The sequence below is a fragment of the Hippocampus bargibanti genome, linkage group LG01, assembly GCF_051943395.1.
Source record: "Hippocampus bargibanti isolate YZ-2025 linkage group LG01, ASM5194339v1, whole genome shotgun sequence".
NCBI lineage: Eukaryota > Metazoa > Chordata > Actinopteri > Syngnathiformes > Syngnathidae > Hippocampus > Hippocampus bargibanti.
In genome coordinates, this window is record NC_142734.1 from 16,021,929 (window position 1) to 16,041,362 (window position 19,434).

Below are 19,434 nucleotides of genomic sequence, written 5' to 3' on the forward strand. Positions count from 1 at the left end.
GAGAATCGCTAAGTTTAGTTAAATGCTCAAGGCAACATTTGACTCAACTTTGCATCGTCATTATGAAATGACAATAGATTTATCTTAAACGAAACTTTATTTCACTGAATGGTCTTTTGACACGTTCCTATGTATTACATGTATAGTGAAACTAGAATGGTTTTAAGATACATAAACACAAAGCTAGAGTTACACCAACCATTGTTTATCTCCAAGTCATCATTGCTTTTTAGAACTATTCTAAATTTTCACAACCACGTGTGTGCACTGGGTAATAGACTGTTACAGAAGCAATTTTAGCCATAAGACTTGTTGTCAGTAAAAACAAAGCAAGTAAATACCAGATATACAGACAGGCTTCGTTCCACATTCACTAACTGCATTTTCATCAAGCATAATGAAATGTACTTTTTTTAATGAACAAAACATTTCAATTCCTTGGAGCATTGTCAGAAGAAACAGCGTAATAACGTGGAATGGTGTCTTCAACTACAACATGTGGAATGTAGTGGTGATACACGGTATTGTGACACTGAGCTTCTTTCAAATGAGATGAAATGGCACCTTGACAAGATTTAGGAGGTGATCTTTCCATCACAGCAAACCCTGGATGAGGTTGCCTGATCTCAACTCGCATTTGTTAACACCACTGGGGAAATGGAATAAACAGCGCAGGCCAGACACAAAGACGCTTTGTTGTTGGGAAAACAACCACTTTAAGTGGGAATTTTGCAAGCAAGATTGATACAGCGGGGTCAAACATTTCTAAACAACGCGAGTTTTCTTTATGTATTACATAGATGATAGTCAATTTTGCAAACTTATCTGCAGTTACAGGACACATTGAGCATCACTTGAAGTTAGCCAAACCAAAAACTCAATCTGCACTAGTTTATAATGGGGGGGGGGGGGGTAGTACTGTAATGCTATTCTGGGAGGGTGGACCTTGCATTGTGAATGTTTGAAATATATGAAACATGATCATTTAAGCGGCCCATTTAATTTGCAAACACGGTCAAGGCGCATTACACTCAATATGTCAGTGTCACAACACAGCCTGCCTCCTTTCTGTATGAGCCCACAGCAGAATTGCAATAAATCGAATACAGGATTGTACATGTTTCCAGAAAAGACGAAACGCAAACGGCTTTTTGGGTTGTGAAGCAAATGGAACACCTACCATCACAGTGTTTGCCAGTTTAATTACCGTACAAATAAAACCCATTCAATAAAACCTGTAAATACCATGTTGAATCACAATAATAAAAGTAACGGGAAAAAAAAGACGGGGGAAAAAATGAGCCACAAACTAGCCGGGACAAAGGAATTTGGAAGGACGATTAAAATTCACAACACCTCCCCCCCAAAAGATTTCACTCACACAAGTGCGCGCGCACACAAAATATCTTTTACTTTCACCCGCTCGCTCCCCACAAACGTGCAGACATACACAGAAAGCTAACGAAAACAAGACACGATTCTACAAAGTGACTGAACGTACTAACAACTGAAAATGACCCTGTCGCCTCACAGTGACCTGAGAGGGGTAAACTAATTGGTCAGAAGCAATTCAGGCTGCTTGTCATACAGAAGAGGGAGGGGCTGATGGAGTGGAGGGAGGACGGGGGGATGTATATAAGCTGTCTGTGTTTTAAGATAAGAGTGTAGGTGGATTAACAGTGCAATTTCCTTTAGTTTTCCCCTTCTCCGGTCTCCCCCTCATCGGCCTGGTTTTCTGATGTCCACAGCTGCAAGCACACAATGGGCACAGTAGAAGTTGTCATGTCAAACCATCCAAACCAAACCACATTGAGGCGCAAGCGGGACTCACAGTCAAGTTGTCCCTTAGGAGCTGCATGATCAGGGTGCTGTCTTTATAAGAGTCCTCATTCAAAGTGTCAAGCTCAGCGATGGCTTCATCGAATGCCTGGAACACAACAAAATGGCTCACAACCCTCTCTCGCAGGATAGATTTTTCCAGGTTATGATTGAGATATTCGATATTTGAAACTTGAGAATTGTCTGGTTTCAGCATGTTCAGTGGAAATGACTGAATGGTTTGATAGTGGAGACAATGACATGACGTTTATTACACGGCCGGTCTTTTTACCATTCCAATTCGGCAGGGCATGGCATTGTCAGTGTTTGATTTTCAGTTTTTTTAATGCCTCGGGCTGGGCGGTTATATTATTGCATTGGTCGAGGCTACAAAATGCAGGTCAATCAGTCATATCCGCTTGATCAAACATGACCAACACCAATCCGAGTTGACCTGCTCTACTTACATTTGTTTAGAATTGTGCAGAAAGACACTGTTCCTTTCTGCCGTTTGCTGTGACACGAGTGTTCGAACATGGTTCAGGGATCTTTTTTTTTTTTGCCTTTTGAATTTGTCTCCTTTGGAGCCACACTTTTGGCTTGCAGTATGCGTTCTGCTGATCACAGTTAGAACCTGCATCCTATTAGAATAAATTCAGTTATGTTATTTTTCATTTTTATGTTTAGTATGGATAAACTCATAATTATTGGGCGCCATCTAAAGGAGAAATGCTTGAAAAAAAAATATTGTCACCCAATATGTGAATTTAAGTTTAATACAGCTCTCACTATGATACAGGATAGCACTACACCTTTGCCAACAATGAAAATAATATAATGTAATTGACAAAAAATTAAATTACCACAAATTTGTCAAAACAAGGGTGAACCAAAATTTGGAAAAATTGGTACTGGTGCCTCGTTTTTATGATGCTTTTATTTTTAGCACATGTAATTTGTTTTTGCTGCTTTGTTCGTGTCTGACTTTAAATTACACCTCTGTTGTCTCGATCAGTTCTCCAAGGTTGAAAATAAAATTTATTGATTTACCATGCTAATTAACACCTGTAATTCAAAAGTAAGATTTGTCATTTTGTTATGACAGTAAAAGCATTTTTGTTACGCAGGTCTTGCTTTGGAACTGTGGACAGTGTGTATACCGTATTTTCCAGTGTATAAGGTGTACCGAACTATTGGGCGCACCCCCAATGAATGACGTGTTTCAAAATGTTTTGTAAATTTTCTCCTTGCGTTCATAGAAATAGTATCGTAATAAGCAGTACTATCGATATAACCGATATCGATATAACGAGACTTTACTGTATACATTAAAAGTACTCTTAAAAAACTTGAGTTCACACCGTCTTTGCCAGACTGCAGGCCTTTTCTGGGTTGTTCTGGATCTCATAATAGAATACAGAGAAGTTGAGGGCCAGTCCAAGCCTAATGGGGTGTGTTGGCTGCATATCCCCTTTGCTTAGGTCGAAAGCTTGCTGGTATGCTTGCTGGGAATTATCCACGGTATCTGGTGACATAAAATGTTAGATATATAGCATTTTGTTTCTGGTCACATTGAGAGCATTTGGCTCTTCACTGTAGCGGGAAATGTTGCAGTCAAAATTCATGAACTATGACAATCAAGTGTATATCATGCAAGTCTTGTCCTTACTTACCCTTCTTAGCATCTCCAGATGCAACCTCAGACAGGTATCTATAGTAGTCGCCCTTCATTTTCAAATAGAACACCTTGCCTTCAGAACTTCCTGCATTCACAATAAGGTACTTGTCCAGTAGCCCCTAAAACGCAGAAGTTGGTATTATCAAAGTTGTGGAAACAAATGGCTGAAAACCATTGGAAAAGTCAGGATGTTCTCACCAGCACATCATGGCAGATTTCCTGCAGCTCAGATTCGATCTTCTCCCGATACTCGCGAGCCATCTGCTTCTTCTTGTCATTCCCTTCAATCTTCTGCTCAATGCTGGAGATGACGCGCCAGGATGAGCGGCGCGCCCCGACCACATTCTTGTAGGCAACGGAGAGAAGATTGCGCTCCTCATTTGACAGCTCTGTGCTTTGCTCCGTCACACTCTTCATGGCAGCAGCCATATCATCATAGCGCTCAGCCTGCTCGGCAAGCTTGGCGTTTTGTACCAGGTCGTTCTTATCCATTTCGAGACTGGAGAATACAGAACACAGAGAGGCAAAGTGAGTGATGTAGCGAGCATGACAGGATACCACATACCACAGAATGATTCTCAACAAATATGACACGAGGGATCGTCGGGTCGGCTGCGGGAAATTCATCTATTTCAATCAACTATGGAAACTTGTCACGTTGTAGTACATGACTATGTACTTTTCTATTCATGTCCTATTTGTATATTTTGTTCAAATTGATTTTTAAAAACTGTACTACTACAGTGGCTCCAATTACCAGAGGCAAATTCCCTGTGTGCTCTAACACACTTGGCCAATAAAGATTATTCTTATCCGAGCCAGTTACATATATGACAGGTAGAACAATTAAATGCTCCTCCATTAGAGGGCAGAAGTCGTACACCAGTTTGGTGTCCTTTTTGTTTGGTGGTGTGCAGTGAGTTTTTTTTTCCAAGTGCCTCGGCACAAAAAGGGTTGAGAAACACCAAGTTAACCAAACAATAAACTAACAGTTAGATGTTATGAAATTTGTCTCGAAACGGCTGCGATATAATGTGAGAAAGACGGCATTATAGTGCAGATCAGCGCCGCAAACTGGGCCCCGTGGCAAGTGGGTCAACCTTGCATTTGCCGAGGTTAGCCCCAAGCTAATTACAAGAGCGCTCCAATCCCGTCGAGTTAGCTCAATTTCGGCAGAAAAAAAATGGTACCTTTTGACCTCTATCTTTAACATTGGAAATAACCGCATAAAGTTGCCCAATTGCGTTTTCCGTTTCAACAAAATATCAGCCTTTACACAAGCACCCGAATCCGTCGCAATGCTATATAGACTTACTGTTGCTAACGGCACGAGCGTAATGACACATTTTATTCACAAATATTAAAGACAAAAAACGGTTTCATACATTTCCTTCTTGCATTTTATAAAGAACAACCAATGCTAGCGTGGTTGAAATTCATACAACACACCGTCCAGCAAGCGGAGCGGCTGATGTGCCAAATACATCCTTTTCCAACGTTCCGTTAGCTAGGCCACAGAAATAAGGTTGGTTAAAAAAAATACAGAATAAACGCAATTAAGCTCTTGACAATTAATGTTCCAAACGTAGACAAATGCTCTGCCTGGGGCGGGGAATTGTAAAGCACAGCGGCAGATACATTTATTTTTTTATGTTAAAAACATTTCAGACGCTTTTTAACACAACACGGCCCGCTCACGCTGGCGAGCCCCTGTCAGAACAAAGTGTCACGGAATCGGAATTGAGGCTATCGCGTTAGCCGGTGTGCTAGTCGTTAGCATTAGCAGGTTTGCTAGTGTTAATGCTAAAGCTAGTTAGCCCCAGCTAGCCTGCACCGTTAAATGATGGCCCCTCAAAAGGTATTCGATTGGCCGCGGCGGGTGGAAAAACAGCATCGAAAATCGGAACCGGCACATCAGAATAGTGATTATAGCTACGGTAGAAAATGAATAAAAACCTCAGCCCAGAAATGGACACACTTACAATATTGGCGACTTTTAATCCTGATTATTCTCAACTGTTAGGCGTTTTAATGCTTCCGTCCTCCAGTCGCGCTCGGCGTGTATATCTCAGGGCAGAACCACTTCCGTTATACGGCTACTTGCATTTCCTCTTTTCTCGCCACACATCTGCCTTACGTAAGAAATCGCGACACTTAAGACGAGCAATATTAATACATAAAAGGGATGGTTGTCCACCATGTCACGATGTTCTTTTTTTCGACTGTTAATCTCACAAGACAATGTAGCTTGGTATTTAAACGGCATATTACTGTGTACCTCGAAGTGAAACCATTTATTGTTCAAACGTAATGCATTTCAAAGGTCAAGGTCAGCAAGCAGTACAGTTGTTATTTTGAAACTACTATTTTCCGTTTTGTTTTAATTGGAGGACATTTCTGACCTCCTTCCCAAACATGCATGCACAAAAAACATGTGTTGTGTAAATTATAGTTGATGCAGACATTTTTTAGCACAGACTCCAACAAGCTTATAAGAAAAGGTCTAGACTGTTGGTTTGAAGGTAGTAACTCTCCAAACCCACTTATTCAGCATGTCAGTGATACATAAATACAGCAAATGTCTTCAGTTGTGTTAAACAAAATAAATAATAATCATTGTTAATAAACAAAGCATCTTTGTCGTAGAAATTCTACCTCGGAAACAATAGGCTGAAAACAGTGCCTCGTCTTCCAGAGCCTCTTCACATTGTGCACCTTCATGTAAGGTCCTTGTACAGTGGAACATTTTAAGATTAATGGTACTCATATGGTACCACTATTGAGAAATTTAAGGGCATTTTTTATGGTATTCATATCATACTATTGAGAAATTCAGGGGCAATTTTTGGCATCTAGGGGGCATGATTATTAAGCCATGACTCCCCACAGTGGTGTATTGCAAAGACTGAGCAGTGGTGGCACCAAGGAAAAAGCAGTGATATAGAACATGTTAAAAATATGTCCCCAAAAATGTGAGGTATGTTGGTTGGGCTGAAATATGTTTTTATTCACAACGCACTAACACGTTTGTTTTTCCAGTTGCTACCCTCTTCCTGAATCAACTGCTCACATACACACTAACATGCTATAGTGCATTGCATGAGAAGGGCGAGGGGAGCACATGAATGTTTTATGTTGTGTTTATTATTGTACTTTATCTGAACTGTTTTGTTAAGCACTTTGTTACAGCTGCATCTGTTATAAAAGTGCTATATAAAGCAGGGTGTATTGTATTGGACTGTATAAAATGTGCATGATTTTCCTATAATTTCATGGATTTTCGATTTGTGATACTGTGGCAAAATTTCCAGAATGTGTACATGATGAAACATGTCAAGTTCACACAGATGTCTTTCACTTGGCTGTCGGCTCATTCGGAACTATGAAACCATCTGCCACTTTCTGCTGGTACTCCCTCTCCGATCGTTTTCTTCGGTAGACATCGTCTGATAAGAAAATGATACAAAAGAGACATGAATTAAGAACATATTCACAATTAACATTTTCTTCCCATTTTGTCCCTCCTTCTTGGTGGCTAATTTGCAGATTAAATATCGGATAAGAAAACATACATTTTAAATAGCTTTTCTTGTATTTTATTCTACTTTGAGTTTTGTTAAACATTTGTTTAATCACGGACATTTTTTAGTAATGCAATATTAAATCATTCTGTGAGCTGTCTTTCACAACAAATATTAGCCATTTAGGATGACAGAAAGAAAAAAGTCACATAAGTAAGGAGGAATGACATCATCAACCTAATAGCTTTAACCATGGATATACTGTAGCTCATGTATACTTTCACTTCTGGTATTCATTTTTTTTTCAGCTGTAATGGACCATGTGTCTCAAACCACCCCAATGCTCTTCGTCCTTAGATATATATATTTTTTTTTCATTCATCATTATTATATAGCGGGCGGCCCGGTAGTCGAGTGGTTAGCACACCGGCTTCACAGTGCAGAGGTCGCCGGTTCGCGTCCCGGTCCGGCCTCCCTGTGTGGAGTTTGCATGTTCTCCTCGGACCCGCGTGGGTTTTCTCCGGGTCCTCCAGTTTCCTCCCACACTCCAAAAACATGCATGGCAGGCAGATTGACCACTCCAAATTGTCCCTAGGTGTGAGTGTGAGAGTGACTGTTGTATGTCTTTGTGTGCCCCGCGATTGGCTGGCAACCAATTCAGGGTGTCCCCCGCCTCGTGCCCAAAGACAGCTGAGATAGGCTCCAGCAACCCCGCGACCCTAATGAGGAATAAGCGGTACGGAAAATGAGATGAGATTATTATATAGCAGAGTTCATTGTTTCATTTATTTTCCGAATCACTTTATCCTTACTAGGGTAACGGGGGATCCTGGAACCTATCCCATGTGTCTTAGGGCAGGAGTTGGTTGCCAGCCAACCATCCGCACTCACTCTATCATCCTATGGACAATTTGGAGTGTTCAATCAGCCTGTCATGCATGTTTTTGGAATGTAGGAGGGAACCGAACACAAGAAGGCCGGAGGGGGAATTGAAACCTGTACATCTTCACTGTGAAGTCAACACACTAACCACTCGACTCCCCCAACGCAGTTTTTCTCCCGAAATATATTTGCATTTCAGCTGTAGTATTATTCAGCATATATATGTGTGTGTGTGTGTGTGTGTGTGTGTGTGTGTGTGTATATATATATATATATATATATATATATATATATATATGCAGTGATTCGAAACCCTGTTCGTGTGATGAGAGTAATTTTAAATTAAATTAGTATTCCACTTCATGCATTTTTTCTTCAATTGCAAATATGTTTGAAATACATGAACTGTATACAAAATCAGAATAATAATAATGAATTTTGTGATTTAAAAGAATAATAAAAAAACACTTTTGTCAATACAGTGTACATAAACATACATATTTGTGTGGTGCTGGAAAAATGCATTGCATTTGAATGCCGTCAAGAGGTTGCGCGTTGACCATTTAACATATTGACACTAGAGTAAAAAAGGTCTACCAAATCAACGCAAAATGAGTGTCACTTTGCCAAGTTGCACTTACAAAACGTTTCTTTTCCTATCCTCACGTTGATCATGATCCACTCCATGACACCGCCAATGCAAAAAAAGACCGGAAGAAACCTATACGGACCAAAACGACGTTTCCCAGGAACAAGTCCGAGAAAATATCGGAGTGTTCCACTCCTCTGAAACATCACAAGAACGTGTAAACAACCAAAAACGGTCTGACAACTTCAATAAGATTTTTGAGATACGGTCGTTTCCTGAACGTCCTTCCCAAAAGTTGGGTGCGTGTGATTAAAAAATGGTCTCCCTGTAAAAAATTGCGGGCGGTTTATTGCAATTTGTCAGCATGTCTTCGAGTATTCATATCACGCACGAAAACCAAGCGCACTTGTAAATGACGTCATATCCGTTTAGTGCGAGCGTGTTTTCCGGTCGAATTTGATGAACGAACTAAAGTGTCATGGTTTAAAATCTTAATCTTTGTTAAATTAAACAACTAATAAATCATACATTTTTCTTAGTTTTTTACGATTAGCTTTCAATCTCTCTCTCTCCCAACAACCCCCAGACACACACACACGCATACAGTATATATATATATATATATATATATATATATATATATATATATATATATATATATATATATATATATATATATATATATATAGGGCCTAAAGAGTTTGATGTTTCTCTTTATTTGTAAGTAGGTTCGTTGTCAGATCTCCCAGGCAGGTGACGCGCAGAGCTTGATCGTGGCGTGGAGTTGAGCAAGTCGTGCCGTGATGTCCGTCCCACGCCCGGCGTGAGCCGGGCGTGAGCCCGAGATGACTCTGATGTGATTCTGCCTCGTGGTTCGCCCAATCTCTCTGTCCCGCGACAGCTCCTTTTATACAATTTGCAAGCGTGTGCTATGCGTCAGGGTGATACGCACATCAAGGAGATCAAGGAATTTAAAGACATGAAAGTGTTGAAAAGCGCACTTCAAAATCATACACGCGTGTGACGCAACAGGGCTCCCCTCCTGGATCCGAAGTCGGTGAAAGCGATGAAGGAAAAAGAAATAAAAACAAAAGTCATTCTGCGACATGGTGAGGCCAGGCAAGATGACGGTCACCGGGCATGGCAGGCGTCGGTGGGGAGGTTGCCGAGGAGGTTTCGTGGTGCCTGAAGTCGTTGTACGGGAGCACGGCAAAGAGTGCTCACGACTGCCAGTTTGAGTCGATCGATGGAAAGTTTCCTCGCGGCCGTCGAGTCGATGCCGGAAGGTCTTCTCACCGTGAGATGTCGGACAATCGATGAGGGATTGTGAGGACGAAGGTGCGTGGGATTGGCCATGCTGCCGGGCCCGGACAGGCCGGTCATCGGCGACGGTGGCGATGATCGCGCTGCCATGGCGCTCTGCAGGACGCTGAGGAAGCACGCTGACGTCGGCGGCCGTGTCGGCCATGAAGCGTCTTCCCGAAGTCCGATCGTGGACATAAGCGATGTCCAACGATGTCCGATCGTGGACATATACGATGTCCGATCGTGGACATAAGCGATGTCCGACGATGTGCGATCGTGGACATATACGATGCAGCTAGTAGCAGAGTTGCCAGGCGAATTGGACGATGTTGGCCATCAGGGTGCGGCAGGTTTCACGGTGGGGTCGGGGCGCCCACGGGTGGTGGCGGCCCATCGGGAGCTCGGCTCGAGGGGTCTGGCTGTGAAGATGCCGGGTTCACAGGCGGCTGGGAAATCTGGGTTTTTCCATTTGGAGAGTTGATTGGGCTGAGGAGGAGGGAAAAAATCCTCCTGGCTAGCTCGCCAATAAAGAGTTTGATGTTTCTCTTTATTTGTAAGTAGGTTCGTTGTCAGATCTCCCAGGCAGGTGACGCGCAGAGCTTGATCGTGGCGTGGAGTTGAGCAAGTCGTGCCGTGATGTCCGTCCCGAGCCGGGCGTGGGCCCGAGATGACTCTGATGTGATTCTGCCTCGTGGTTCGCCCAATCTCTCTGTCCCGCGACAGCTCCTTTTATACAATTTGCAAGCGTGTGCTATGCGTCAGGGTGATACGCACATCAAGGAGATCAAGGAATTGAAAGACATGAAAGTGTTGAAAAGCGCACTTCAAAATCATACACGCGTGTGACGCAACAGGCCAACGATGCTTTTAGATTTATAGTCAAAATGTTCTATCTTGAGTTCGAGTCTTGAAGCATTTTCCAGATACATAGATGAATACAGTAGACGATACTGTAAATCAGATGGAGGAGAGAATTAACTACAAGGACTTTATTCCTCTACAAGGTAAATTAATGAAGTGCAGGTAAGTTGCAAGTAAGGTAAAGGCATAAAGTTAATTGTAACAGCATGACACAAAACTGTACACACATATTTATATACAGTACATACATTAAACACATGCAACAACTACACAGGACATAAGTACCATTAAGATTATAAAGAGCAAAGGGGCTTTCTTTTAAACTCCATCATGAGCTCACCAGAAATGGCAATAAGAATCAGTCTGAAAAATATTTTCCCTTTTTTGGACAGAACAACATGGGAGGCAAACTACATTTTTTCTACAATAACACCAGGAGTAGGACTCCAGCTCTTGAATGTAAGAAGGTTGCTGAAGCCAAAATTAAGCATCCCACATGGTTGGTACACCTTTCGCAGTGCGTTTATAGTTGGCCTTTGATCAAGAGTATCATCGAGCCAAGACAAAGGCAAGTAAAACGTATAGCAGCATACACGCACAGGCAGTAGTCATCACTCACTGCTTGACATACATGACTTGGTTTCAGAGTAACAGTTGCGGCATGTACTGTATTGCTCATTTCAAAATGTACAACTTGTGATGTGATTGTGTGTGATTGTGAAATGTTCACAATTTCTCCACTGTGAGACTAATAAAGGCATATCCAATCCAATCCAATCCAATACACTTGCATCACATACAGAATGTTGTGGCGAAGGTTTTTATCATGGCGTTTTTTTTGAATCCTCACTCCAGTCTGTTGTCAGTCGTGTCTTTTTCATCATTTAACTATTACTGATTTTACACGAGGCAGTATAGAGTAGGTGGAATGTATTTATAAATAAAGTCTTAATTGGTTGTGGGCAATGACAACAGTCTGATGGAAGAAATGAAAATACTCCGTTTATGCAATGATATGCCAAGCCCGTGACATCACAGGTTAGCACAGCAACGATAAATCAGTCTTCAACAATTTGAGCCGGTCTACAAAAAGTCCAGTGATGCTCTACTGTGTTCTCATTGGCCCGCTCGCTCATGTGGTGTACACGCGTGTTACGGATGGTGAAGCCTTGTTTCATGATGTAGTCCATGAGGTGAACTCGTAGGGACACCTCCTGATGATAGTCACAAGGCCCGAAGGTGAAAGACACCTGGCAGTCTCTGGTGTCCATCATGTGTTTGTTCCACTTGGTGAAGTTGTTGGAAATGCCCTCGAGCAAGGCATGGACCTTTGTCGTGATGGTTAGCTGTGTGATGATGACGGCTACTGGGTTGGAGTATTTGGACAGTTTGCGTGTGCTGGACAGCTCCACAACCTGCTCAAAGATGTCCGGAGGGTACAGCGGCTTGGGATCGCTTAGGCAGTGGATCAAGGGTTCAATCTGGTAGAAGTCGGCCTCTTTCCTCAGCAGGTCGGTCTCTGTGAAGTCAGCTGGGAGGGTTAGCTCCGACGTCCGCAGGAAGTTCAGGATGTACCTGAAAAGTGTCCCGTCGCGGTCAATGAAGTAATTCCCCTGGGAGTCCCGAGCTGTGGGGAAGTCTCCCCGGAACATGGCGCCCAACATGGAGTCTGGATAACGCTGAAGTGTGGACAAGCTGGTTGTGTACAGGTGACCTCCTACGTTTAAGGTAACAGGAGTAGTCATCTAAAGCAAAGATGAGAGAGGGAGAGGACTTTTTTTCATGCATTCACACAAGCCCTTGCAATTAAATCAGAAGGGCGGCACTGATATTAATACCAGTCAGTGTCAGTGCCAATATTCTTCGTCTGTCGTGTTTGAGAAAAAATGTTATGTTATGATAAGATAAGAACAGGGCGGCCCGGTAGTCTAGTGGTAACTACGATGACTTCACAGTGCAGAGGTCGTGATTTCAAATCCCTCCGTGTGGACTTTCCATGTTATGCCCAGGCCCGTGTGGTTTTTCTCCCGCTTCTCCGGTTTCTTCCCGCATTCCAAAAACATGCATGGCAGGCTAATTGAACACTCGAAATTGTGAGTGTGAGAGTAACTGGTTGTTTCTCTCTGTGTCACCTGCGATTGGTGGGCAACCAGTTCAGGGTGTCCCCCACCTACTGCCCAAAGACACCTGGGATAGGCTCCAAGCACCCCCTGCAACCCGCGTGAGGATAAAGCGGCCAGGAAGATGAATTAATCAATGAATGAATGTAAGATAAAAACACCTTTATTCATCCCACAATTTGAGAAATTCCCATATATGTAATATGGTATTTACGCAATGGGCATGTGGAGTAGAAGCTATATCAGCTGTGTTGAAAAACTTAAACCAGCCCGCATGCATGACCACAGACCATCTTGTGGTCAAGTGTATGTTTGCAGTATAGAAAACACAAATATGAGATTGGAAGAATAGCCAAATCATATTAATGACAAATACTAAAAGCATCTTAAAGGACTGAAGTTCTGTTTGTGATGTAATGTAAGGAAAGAGATGCCCATTTCACGGTAAGATCAGAGCATTGTCATCAAATGGTGAGTATAGTTTTTGCTTTTTTTGAATGTTGCTGTGCCGATCCCAAAAAGTACATTCCCGGGTCCTGAATTACAAATATGTTGTAGTTTTGAGTCCTAATATCATCATTTACCACAAGCTGGTAGACATGTCTGAGTTGCACTTCCACTTGGTAGGCCTCATTACTTTTTGGCAGATTTGTAATGAAATGCAGGACAAACACAGTATCTCAATAATAACAGTTTGAGTTTGTTGTTTCTTTGGTGAAACAAAATTAGTTTTTAATTAACACATGCTTCAAAGTAGGCGTGAAATAAGACAAGAAGCTGAATCATCTCTTACCCTATGGCCCCAGCCTCCATTATCCATTTGTAGACAAATACACACTTGGTCAGGACCAAAAGCAAAGCAGCAAATGGGGTCCGGCTCAATTCACTTTCACATGAAAAACAAACAAATAAAGTTCCAGGAAAGTTAGTGCAAGGTCAGTCTCATCACTTCCATCAACATGAATTCAATAAATGTGATCTGCCTATACAGTTACAGTGATACATCAGCTTACGAACACTTTCACTCATGAACCTTCGCCTCACGAACATTCAATTCGCGAGCATATAGTCTTGGTTGACGAACTAGTTTTCGGTGGACGAACCAAACCACACAGCGGCACAGTGGCTGGCGGACTAGTTTTCGGCGGATGAACACCAAACCACATGTTCGAACAGCGCCACTGTGTTTTTGTCACCCCCATTTCTTTGAGTCCAGATGTGGTTTGTTATCGAGTGGAGTACTTTGGCTATTATGGGACCGAAAAAGACCCCACCACAGTCTATTATTTAGCCGAAGAGGACACAAAAAAAGCAAATTACAGTTGAGCAGAAGGAGATCCTCAAAAAACACGAAGGAGGTGTGCGTTTGTGTAACTTAACGTCCCAGTACCAGTATGCTAAGTCGACCATTGCTACGTGTGGCTAAGGGTGTTTCTGTGTTGTCTAATCAATGGCCTAAGGCAATCGAAGAGGTTGAAAAAACTTCTGTTGATTTGGATTAACGAAAAGCAGCTAGCAGGGGACAGTGTGAGTGAGGGTATTATCGCTGGGAAAGCACAGCAACTTCAATCGGATATCATCAATAGGCAACTACATCAACGACCATCACAAAGGTAAATAAAACAACTTTATTATACAGCAGTTTATTTCTTTAATTACAATACAATAGCACATTTATTATACATGCTCTGCCCCCAAACTCTGGAACTCACTTCCTCCCAACATTCGTAACATCTTCCCACCTTCAAATCCCATCTCAAAACCCACCTATTTAAAATTGCATTTTCTGTGTAGCTCTTTCTCTTGTTTCTATTTATAATTGTATTTTATTTATTGTGTTCTATTTTGGATTGGTGAGTATAGTTTTTGCTTTTTTGAATGTTGCTGTGCCGTTGACCATTTTGTGTTTGGGAGCCTTTTATTGAACGAGTTGCTTGTTCTGTAGCCACAAAGGGACATAAGTCTTCTTGTGCCGGTCCCAAGCCCGGATAAATACAGAGGGTTGTGTCGGGAAGGGCATCCGACGTAAAAGTTTGACCAAAACAAACATGCGGATCATACCTCTAAAGATGGAGGACACTCGCTGTGGCGACCCCTTGAAGGGAAAAGCCGAAAGGAAAAGAAGAAGATTTGTGATTGTATTTTATATATTATAGTACCTATGCTTGTCTGTGACTGTAAAGTGTCCTTGAGAGCTTTGAAAGGCGCTTAAAATGAAATGTATTATTATTATTATTATTATTATTATTATTATTATTATTATTATAAAATAAGGTGTATTCGGTGTAGTGTTAATGCTTATTTAGTAGAAATTTGTTTTATTGGGACCTGGGAACGGATTATTCTCATTTTTAATGGTTTCTTATGGGAAATAAATGTTTGGCAGTCTTTTTTGCCTGACACACACACTTTCTGGGAACCAATTAAGTTCATGAGCGGCGGTATCACTGTATTTGTCAGGCCAAATTAGTTTTCCAGTAAACTGCTTCTCAAATTTCAAACAAATCTTTACCTTTTTGTTGATAACTTTATCATACTTTGTTTCCCTTTCTATAATTTAATTAATGTAAATAATCTAAAATGGTAATGTGCAACAAGTAAAATGTAAACATAAACTTGCATTGCCTACATTTCGGAGAAGGAACGGATTAACTGTATTGTTATTCATTTTCAATGCGAAACTTTCCCTCAATTTAGAACGTTTCGGTTTCTAATGAACAATTGTAAGGAATCCGCTTCTAAACTCCACATTCCATTGTATGCAAGCGCCGTTGGACAATTTAAAGTCTTCAAAAAACCAAAGCATAGATGTTTTTGGAGGAAAAAATATCCATGGAGGACTGTCCGGATTCTCATCCCCGTCCGCATAACTAATACAGATGTACTTACCACTCATATACCGTGTCACCCACCCGTATCTTTCCATTTCCCACCAGCAATGCAAACGAATGCTGCTAAAACCGAATTTGCTCTGTACTTTGAGGAAAACTAAAGGAGGGATGCATTGCAAATATGAGCTTCCTTAATAAACAAAGCCATACAAAAATTACAAGAACAGTTAATGCTCTCGAGCTACTAGCTAGCCTGCAAGCTAGTGAGGCTAGCGAGTTAACAACGTAGCTGATGTTACCACTAAGGATTTGCGGATTGAATTTATTCATTTCAGACGTGACAGAAACTATTAAAACAAGCTCACCGACTCGCTCTTTTGTATTCGCCTTCTCTCGACCCACAACTGCTGCATGACGTTGATGTTTAGCGTTGCAGATGCCAGCCAGTCAATGATGTTCACCGCAGCCAAGTAATCGTACGCACACGCACAGATGCACGCGAACGCAGATTTTTCCGGCTCCCTTACATTTGTCCCTCCGGTGAAACCCCTACCGCAGCCCATTTGAAAATAAAAGCTTGATCCATTTGATAAAACCACTTTTACCAGATGTTAACACAAACCGGTCGTATCAAGCCACATAAATACCGCTTGCATGTCACGTGGAAAGATTTGATTCGAGGCAAATGGACTTTCCTTGTTCCTTAGACACATTTCACCTTTCATCCAAAGGTCTTACTCAGGTGTGCAATTGGCATATTTATGCATCTGGTAGTCTGCAAAAACCGTCTGTTATGGTTACTCCCATTTTATTGTTGAAAGTCAAATGTGATTTGATACATTACCAATTTTGTGGTATTGGTGAAAATTCACGAAGTATATACAGTACGTACTTTTAAGGGGAAAAAAAATCAGGTATCTATTTATTTTTGTGCGTTTTGGAGCTCCCAAAACATACACAAATAACCCTCAGATATCCTTGGCCACCCAATGACACCGCAAGGATAAAAGTCTGGCTCCGCCACTGGGTAATGGTGAGCATATCTGTCTCATATTTTTAAGGTCAGGGGCTCACATGTGGACTCAGCCTTTCCTGTGTGGAGCTTTTCATTTTCTCCTCGTCCTTCCATTGTTTTTTCACCGGCTCCCTCCCACATTTTAAAAACATGCATTTGCCCAGTGACTGTCTGGCCAGCAGTTCAATGTGTACCTTTTGCCCAAAGTCTACAGCCCAGATTCAAACACAGAACACCAGAACTGTGAGGCACACATGCTAACAACCACTGTTATTTCCAATTAGGTTTATGTGTTTAACGTGTGGCGGCCCGGTAGTCGAGTGGTTAGCACACCGGCTTCACAGTGCAGAGGTTGTGGTTTCGCGTCCTGGTCCGGCCTCCCTGTGTGGAGTTTGCATGTTCTCCCCGGGCCTGCATGGGTTTTCTCCGGGTCCTCCGGTTTCCTCCCACACTCCAAAAACATGCATTGACCACTCCAAAATGTCCCTTGGTGTGAGAGTGACTGTTTTACGTCTTTGTGTGCCCTGTGATTGGCTGGCAACCAATTCAGTGTGTCCCCCGCCTAGTGCCCGAAGACAGCTGAGATAGGCTCCAGCACCCCCCGCGACCCTAATGAGGAATAAGCGGTACGGAAAATAGATGGATGGATGTGCTATTATGTGGAAGTACCATAAAGCTTACATTATCTTAAGGCCACCCAAACTTTTGACTACTACACAAAGTTCCCAAACACTTAAACCAAGCACACTACTCCCATATTTTTTATTATTAATTAAAAACACCCAAATAGATTTCAAGACAATTTCTTTGTGCCACCCCTTGCTTCTTGCTGCAGGATAATGAACTCTAGGATGAGTTTGGCTGTCCGACAAGGCCTTTCCATCACCACAGAGTGGCCACAGTTCTCTAGCAGGTCCACTCTGCATCCCGGCAAGATTTCTGTGATGACTGTGGCTCCAGACACATCCATCACCTCAGGGAAAACATTTATATTCATATTTTTATCGTCATTAACCTGTTTCTTGCACTATCCGGAATTCAACTGCCAGAAACAAGTGTTGCAAATATTTTTTAGTATCATCGGAGACAGTATTTGTTTTAGCTGGGACATGGCAAGTTAAGCAGGCTATACGTCTGTGTAGTTGTACAGGAGTGGTCTATCGATGAAAATGTTTCTTCAGCCATCATCTGTACTTCTTTGAAGGAGTCGGACATTTCGCTCTTTATCCGAAGAGTTTCGTCAGTGAACTAAAGCTGTGCTGGTAACTCTGGCCCTATATATATATATATATATATATATATATATATATATATATATATATATATATATATATATATATATATATATATATATATATATATATATATCCCTAATCAGTGACATGCAGTCAGGAGAGGCAGGTGAGGCTGTGCCTCACCTGTCATAATGGAAATATCAAAAGAAACAATAAATTAAGCAGTTATATATATTTTTAGTGATTTGTACATTAAATTTCTTTTCCATTTAACTTCACCATTTTTGGATTTTTTTTCAAAATCGCTGAATTTTCACATTTACCGTTCAAATACTAAGTAGAGACGAGCGGTGAGGCAGCAGCCGGCTGAGCCCCACCATAGATTGCGCAATGACTATGCCAACTGTGCTGGCTTGCTCTGCAGTGAGAGCGCATTGCTGTCCCTCTGCATATTGCTATTAAAGTGTTCAAACACTTTTAGTATATGAACTGAATGTCTACAGTTTAGCTGGTGTATGTAATGTACAGTCACTGTACATTATAAACACTGTACTACAGTGTTTATTTTATTTTTAGCATAACTGTGTGCATAGGTGAGGCACACAGTTCTCTAGCCTCAAGACAGGGGGCGCTGGTTATTCCAGAGATTCTTCTTGTGCCTCCTTGGCTGCAGAATAATAGAATTAGTGACAGCAAGCTACAGTAAACAGTTAGCAAGTTAAGTGCAACCATCCAGTCATTTTTTTTCATGTTGCTTGGCCTCACTTTCAGAATGGAGGATTACATATCTAAATTGAAAGGCTTTTCAAAACTGGACTTTCAATCGAAGCAGGAGATAATAATTAAAGGAAGACCAACAACGGACTGTATAGCTCACAAACGGTGAGGGATAAATGTAAATCTCTTGGACAGCTTCTCAGTTTTTTGGCCAAGAAGGATCTCATTGGAACTATTCCTGAGGCGACAAAGTTGCTCCAGTTCGTGCTCACTGTTGCAGCTACTACAGCATCAGTGGAGCGGTCATTCTCAGCACAAAAGACTGAAAACATACAGTCGGAACAGGACTGATCAAGGACGACTTTCTTCACTGGCAGTGATCTCCATTGAGACAGAGAGACTTTTAACATTGAAGGAAGATAAGGGAGGCTTCTACAAAGAAGTTATCGATGCCTTTCTTCAGAAGGAGCGGCGCATGGACTTCATTTATAAGTAAAGGTAACACGATAATAATGTTTTTTTTAATTCTTTTTTTTCTATGCTGCAGTTTGTATATATAAAGAATGCTGACATGACATTTTAAACAAAACACGTTAACTGTTGCCAATCAAATAGTGAATAAGCTACTCTGTAGAGTTCATATGTTTGTAAACCTGACTGTGATGACGTCAGTGCCTCACCAGCCATGAACCTCACCGCACGTCACTGTCCCTAATGGACAGAGGTGGTGGTGCCAGACCTCTGGTGCCTTCTCTAAAGTTGTAGAGCAGTGGAATACTCTCCAAAGCTAATCTGATGAATTACGACACCTTCAAAGAAGTACAGATGACGGCTGAAGAAACCTTTTCATCGATAAGAGGGC

At 41.7% G+C, this 19,434-nt stretch overlaps 4 protein-coding genes across 5 annotated transcripts in view; all 4 read right to left on the reverse strand.

Annotated features, from left to right (window-relative positions):
- Positions 1 to 378: 378 nt before the first annotated feature.
- LOC148903310 (14-3-3 protein beta/alpha-1) lies at positions 379 to 5,635 on the reverse strand. The gene is made up of 6 exons (XM_088999925.1): positions 5,479 to 5,635; positions 3,695 to 3,995; positions 3,492 to 3,615; positions 3,180 to 3,343; positions 1,832 to 1,927; positions 379 to 1,748 (listed from the first exon to the last, which is right to left on the reverse strand). Exons 2-6 carry the CDS (start codon positions 3,986 to 3,988, stop codon positions 1,692 to 1,694), a joined length of 735 nt encoding a protein of 244 aa, XP_088856051.1. The 5' UTR covers positions 3,989 to 3,995; positions 5,479 to 5,635; the 3' UTR covers positions 379 to 1,691.
- Positions 5,636 to 6,620: 985 nt separating this feature from the next.
- uqcc5 (ubiquinol-cytochrome c reductase complex assembly factor 5) lies at positions 6,621 to 8,900 on the reverse strand. Its single transcript, XM_088999939.1, has 2 exons — positions 8,541 to 8,900; positions 6,621 to 6,942 (listed from the first exon to the last, which is right to left on the reverse strand). The coding sequence occupies exons 1-2, from the start codon at positions 8,692 to 8,694 to the stop codon at positions 6,851 to 6,853; spliced, it is 246 nt and encodes an 81-aa protein (XP_088856065.1). The 5' UTR covers positions 8,695 to 8,900; the 3' UTR covers positions 6,621 to 6,850.
- A 2,402-nt stretch (positions 8,901 to 11,302) lies between these two features.
- On the reverse strand, positions 11,303 to 16,304 carry kctd6b (potassium channel tetramerization domain containing 6b). Its single transcript, XM_088999951.1, has 3 exons — positions 15,971 to 16,304; positions 13,568 to 13,660; positions 11,303 to 12,399 (listed from the first exon to the last, which is right to left on the reverse strand). The coding sequence occupies exons 2-3, from the start codon at positions 13,592 to 13,594 to the stop codon at positions 11,713 to 11,715; spliced, it is 714 nt and encodes a 237-aa protein (XP_088856077.1). The 5' UTR covers positions 13,595 to 13,660; positions 15,971 to 16,304; the 3' UTR covers positions 11,303 to 11,712.
- Positions 16,305 to 17,369: 1,065 nt separating this feature from the next.
- abhd6b (abhydrolase domain containing 6, acylglycerol lipase b) overlaps positions 17,370 to 19,434 on the reverse strand; it is a 12,170-nt gene continuing 10,105 nt past the window's right edge. For both annotated transcript variants that reach the window (XM_089000004.1, XM_089000007.1), the window contains exon 9: positions 17,370 to 17,593. In XM_089000004.1, coding sequence (XP_088856130.1) covers positions 17,414 to 17,593 — 180 coding nt within the window. In that variant the 3' untranslated portion in view covers positions 17,370 to 17,413. The remainder of the gene's footprint in view (positions 17,594 to 19,434) is intronic.

Coding starts and splice junctions, on each gene's coding strand:
- LOC148903310 (XM_088999925.1), bottom strand. CDS start 3,988: ATGGATAAGAACGACCTGGTACAAAACGCCAAGCTTGCCGAGCAGGCT. Junction 1,928..3,179: donor CCTGCAGTCTGGCAAAGACG/GTGTGAACTCAA, acceptor GTTGTGTTCCAG/GCATTCGATGAAGCCATCGC. Junction 1,749..1,831: donor TCCTAAGGGACAACTTGACT/GTGAGTCCCGCT, acceptor GTGTGCTTGCAG/CTGTGGACATCAGAAAACCA.
- uqcc5 (XM_088999939.1), bottom strand. CDS start 8,694: ATGTTTCAGAGGAGTGGAACACTCCGATATTTTCTCGGACTTGTTCCT. Junction 6,943..8,540: donor GATAGGAAAAGAAACGTTTT/GTAAGTGCAACT, acceptor TTTTCTTATCAG/ACGATGTCTACCGAAGAAAA.
- kctd6b (XM_088999951.1), bottom strand. CDS start 13,594: ATGGATAATGGAGGCTGGGGCCATAGG. Junction 12,400..13,567: donor ATGGAGGCTGGGGCCATAGG/GTAAGAGATGAT, acceptor TCTTTGCTTTAG/ATGACTACTCCTGTTACCTT.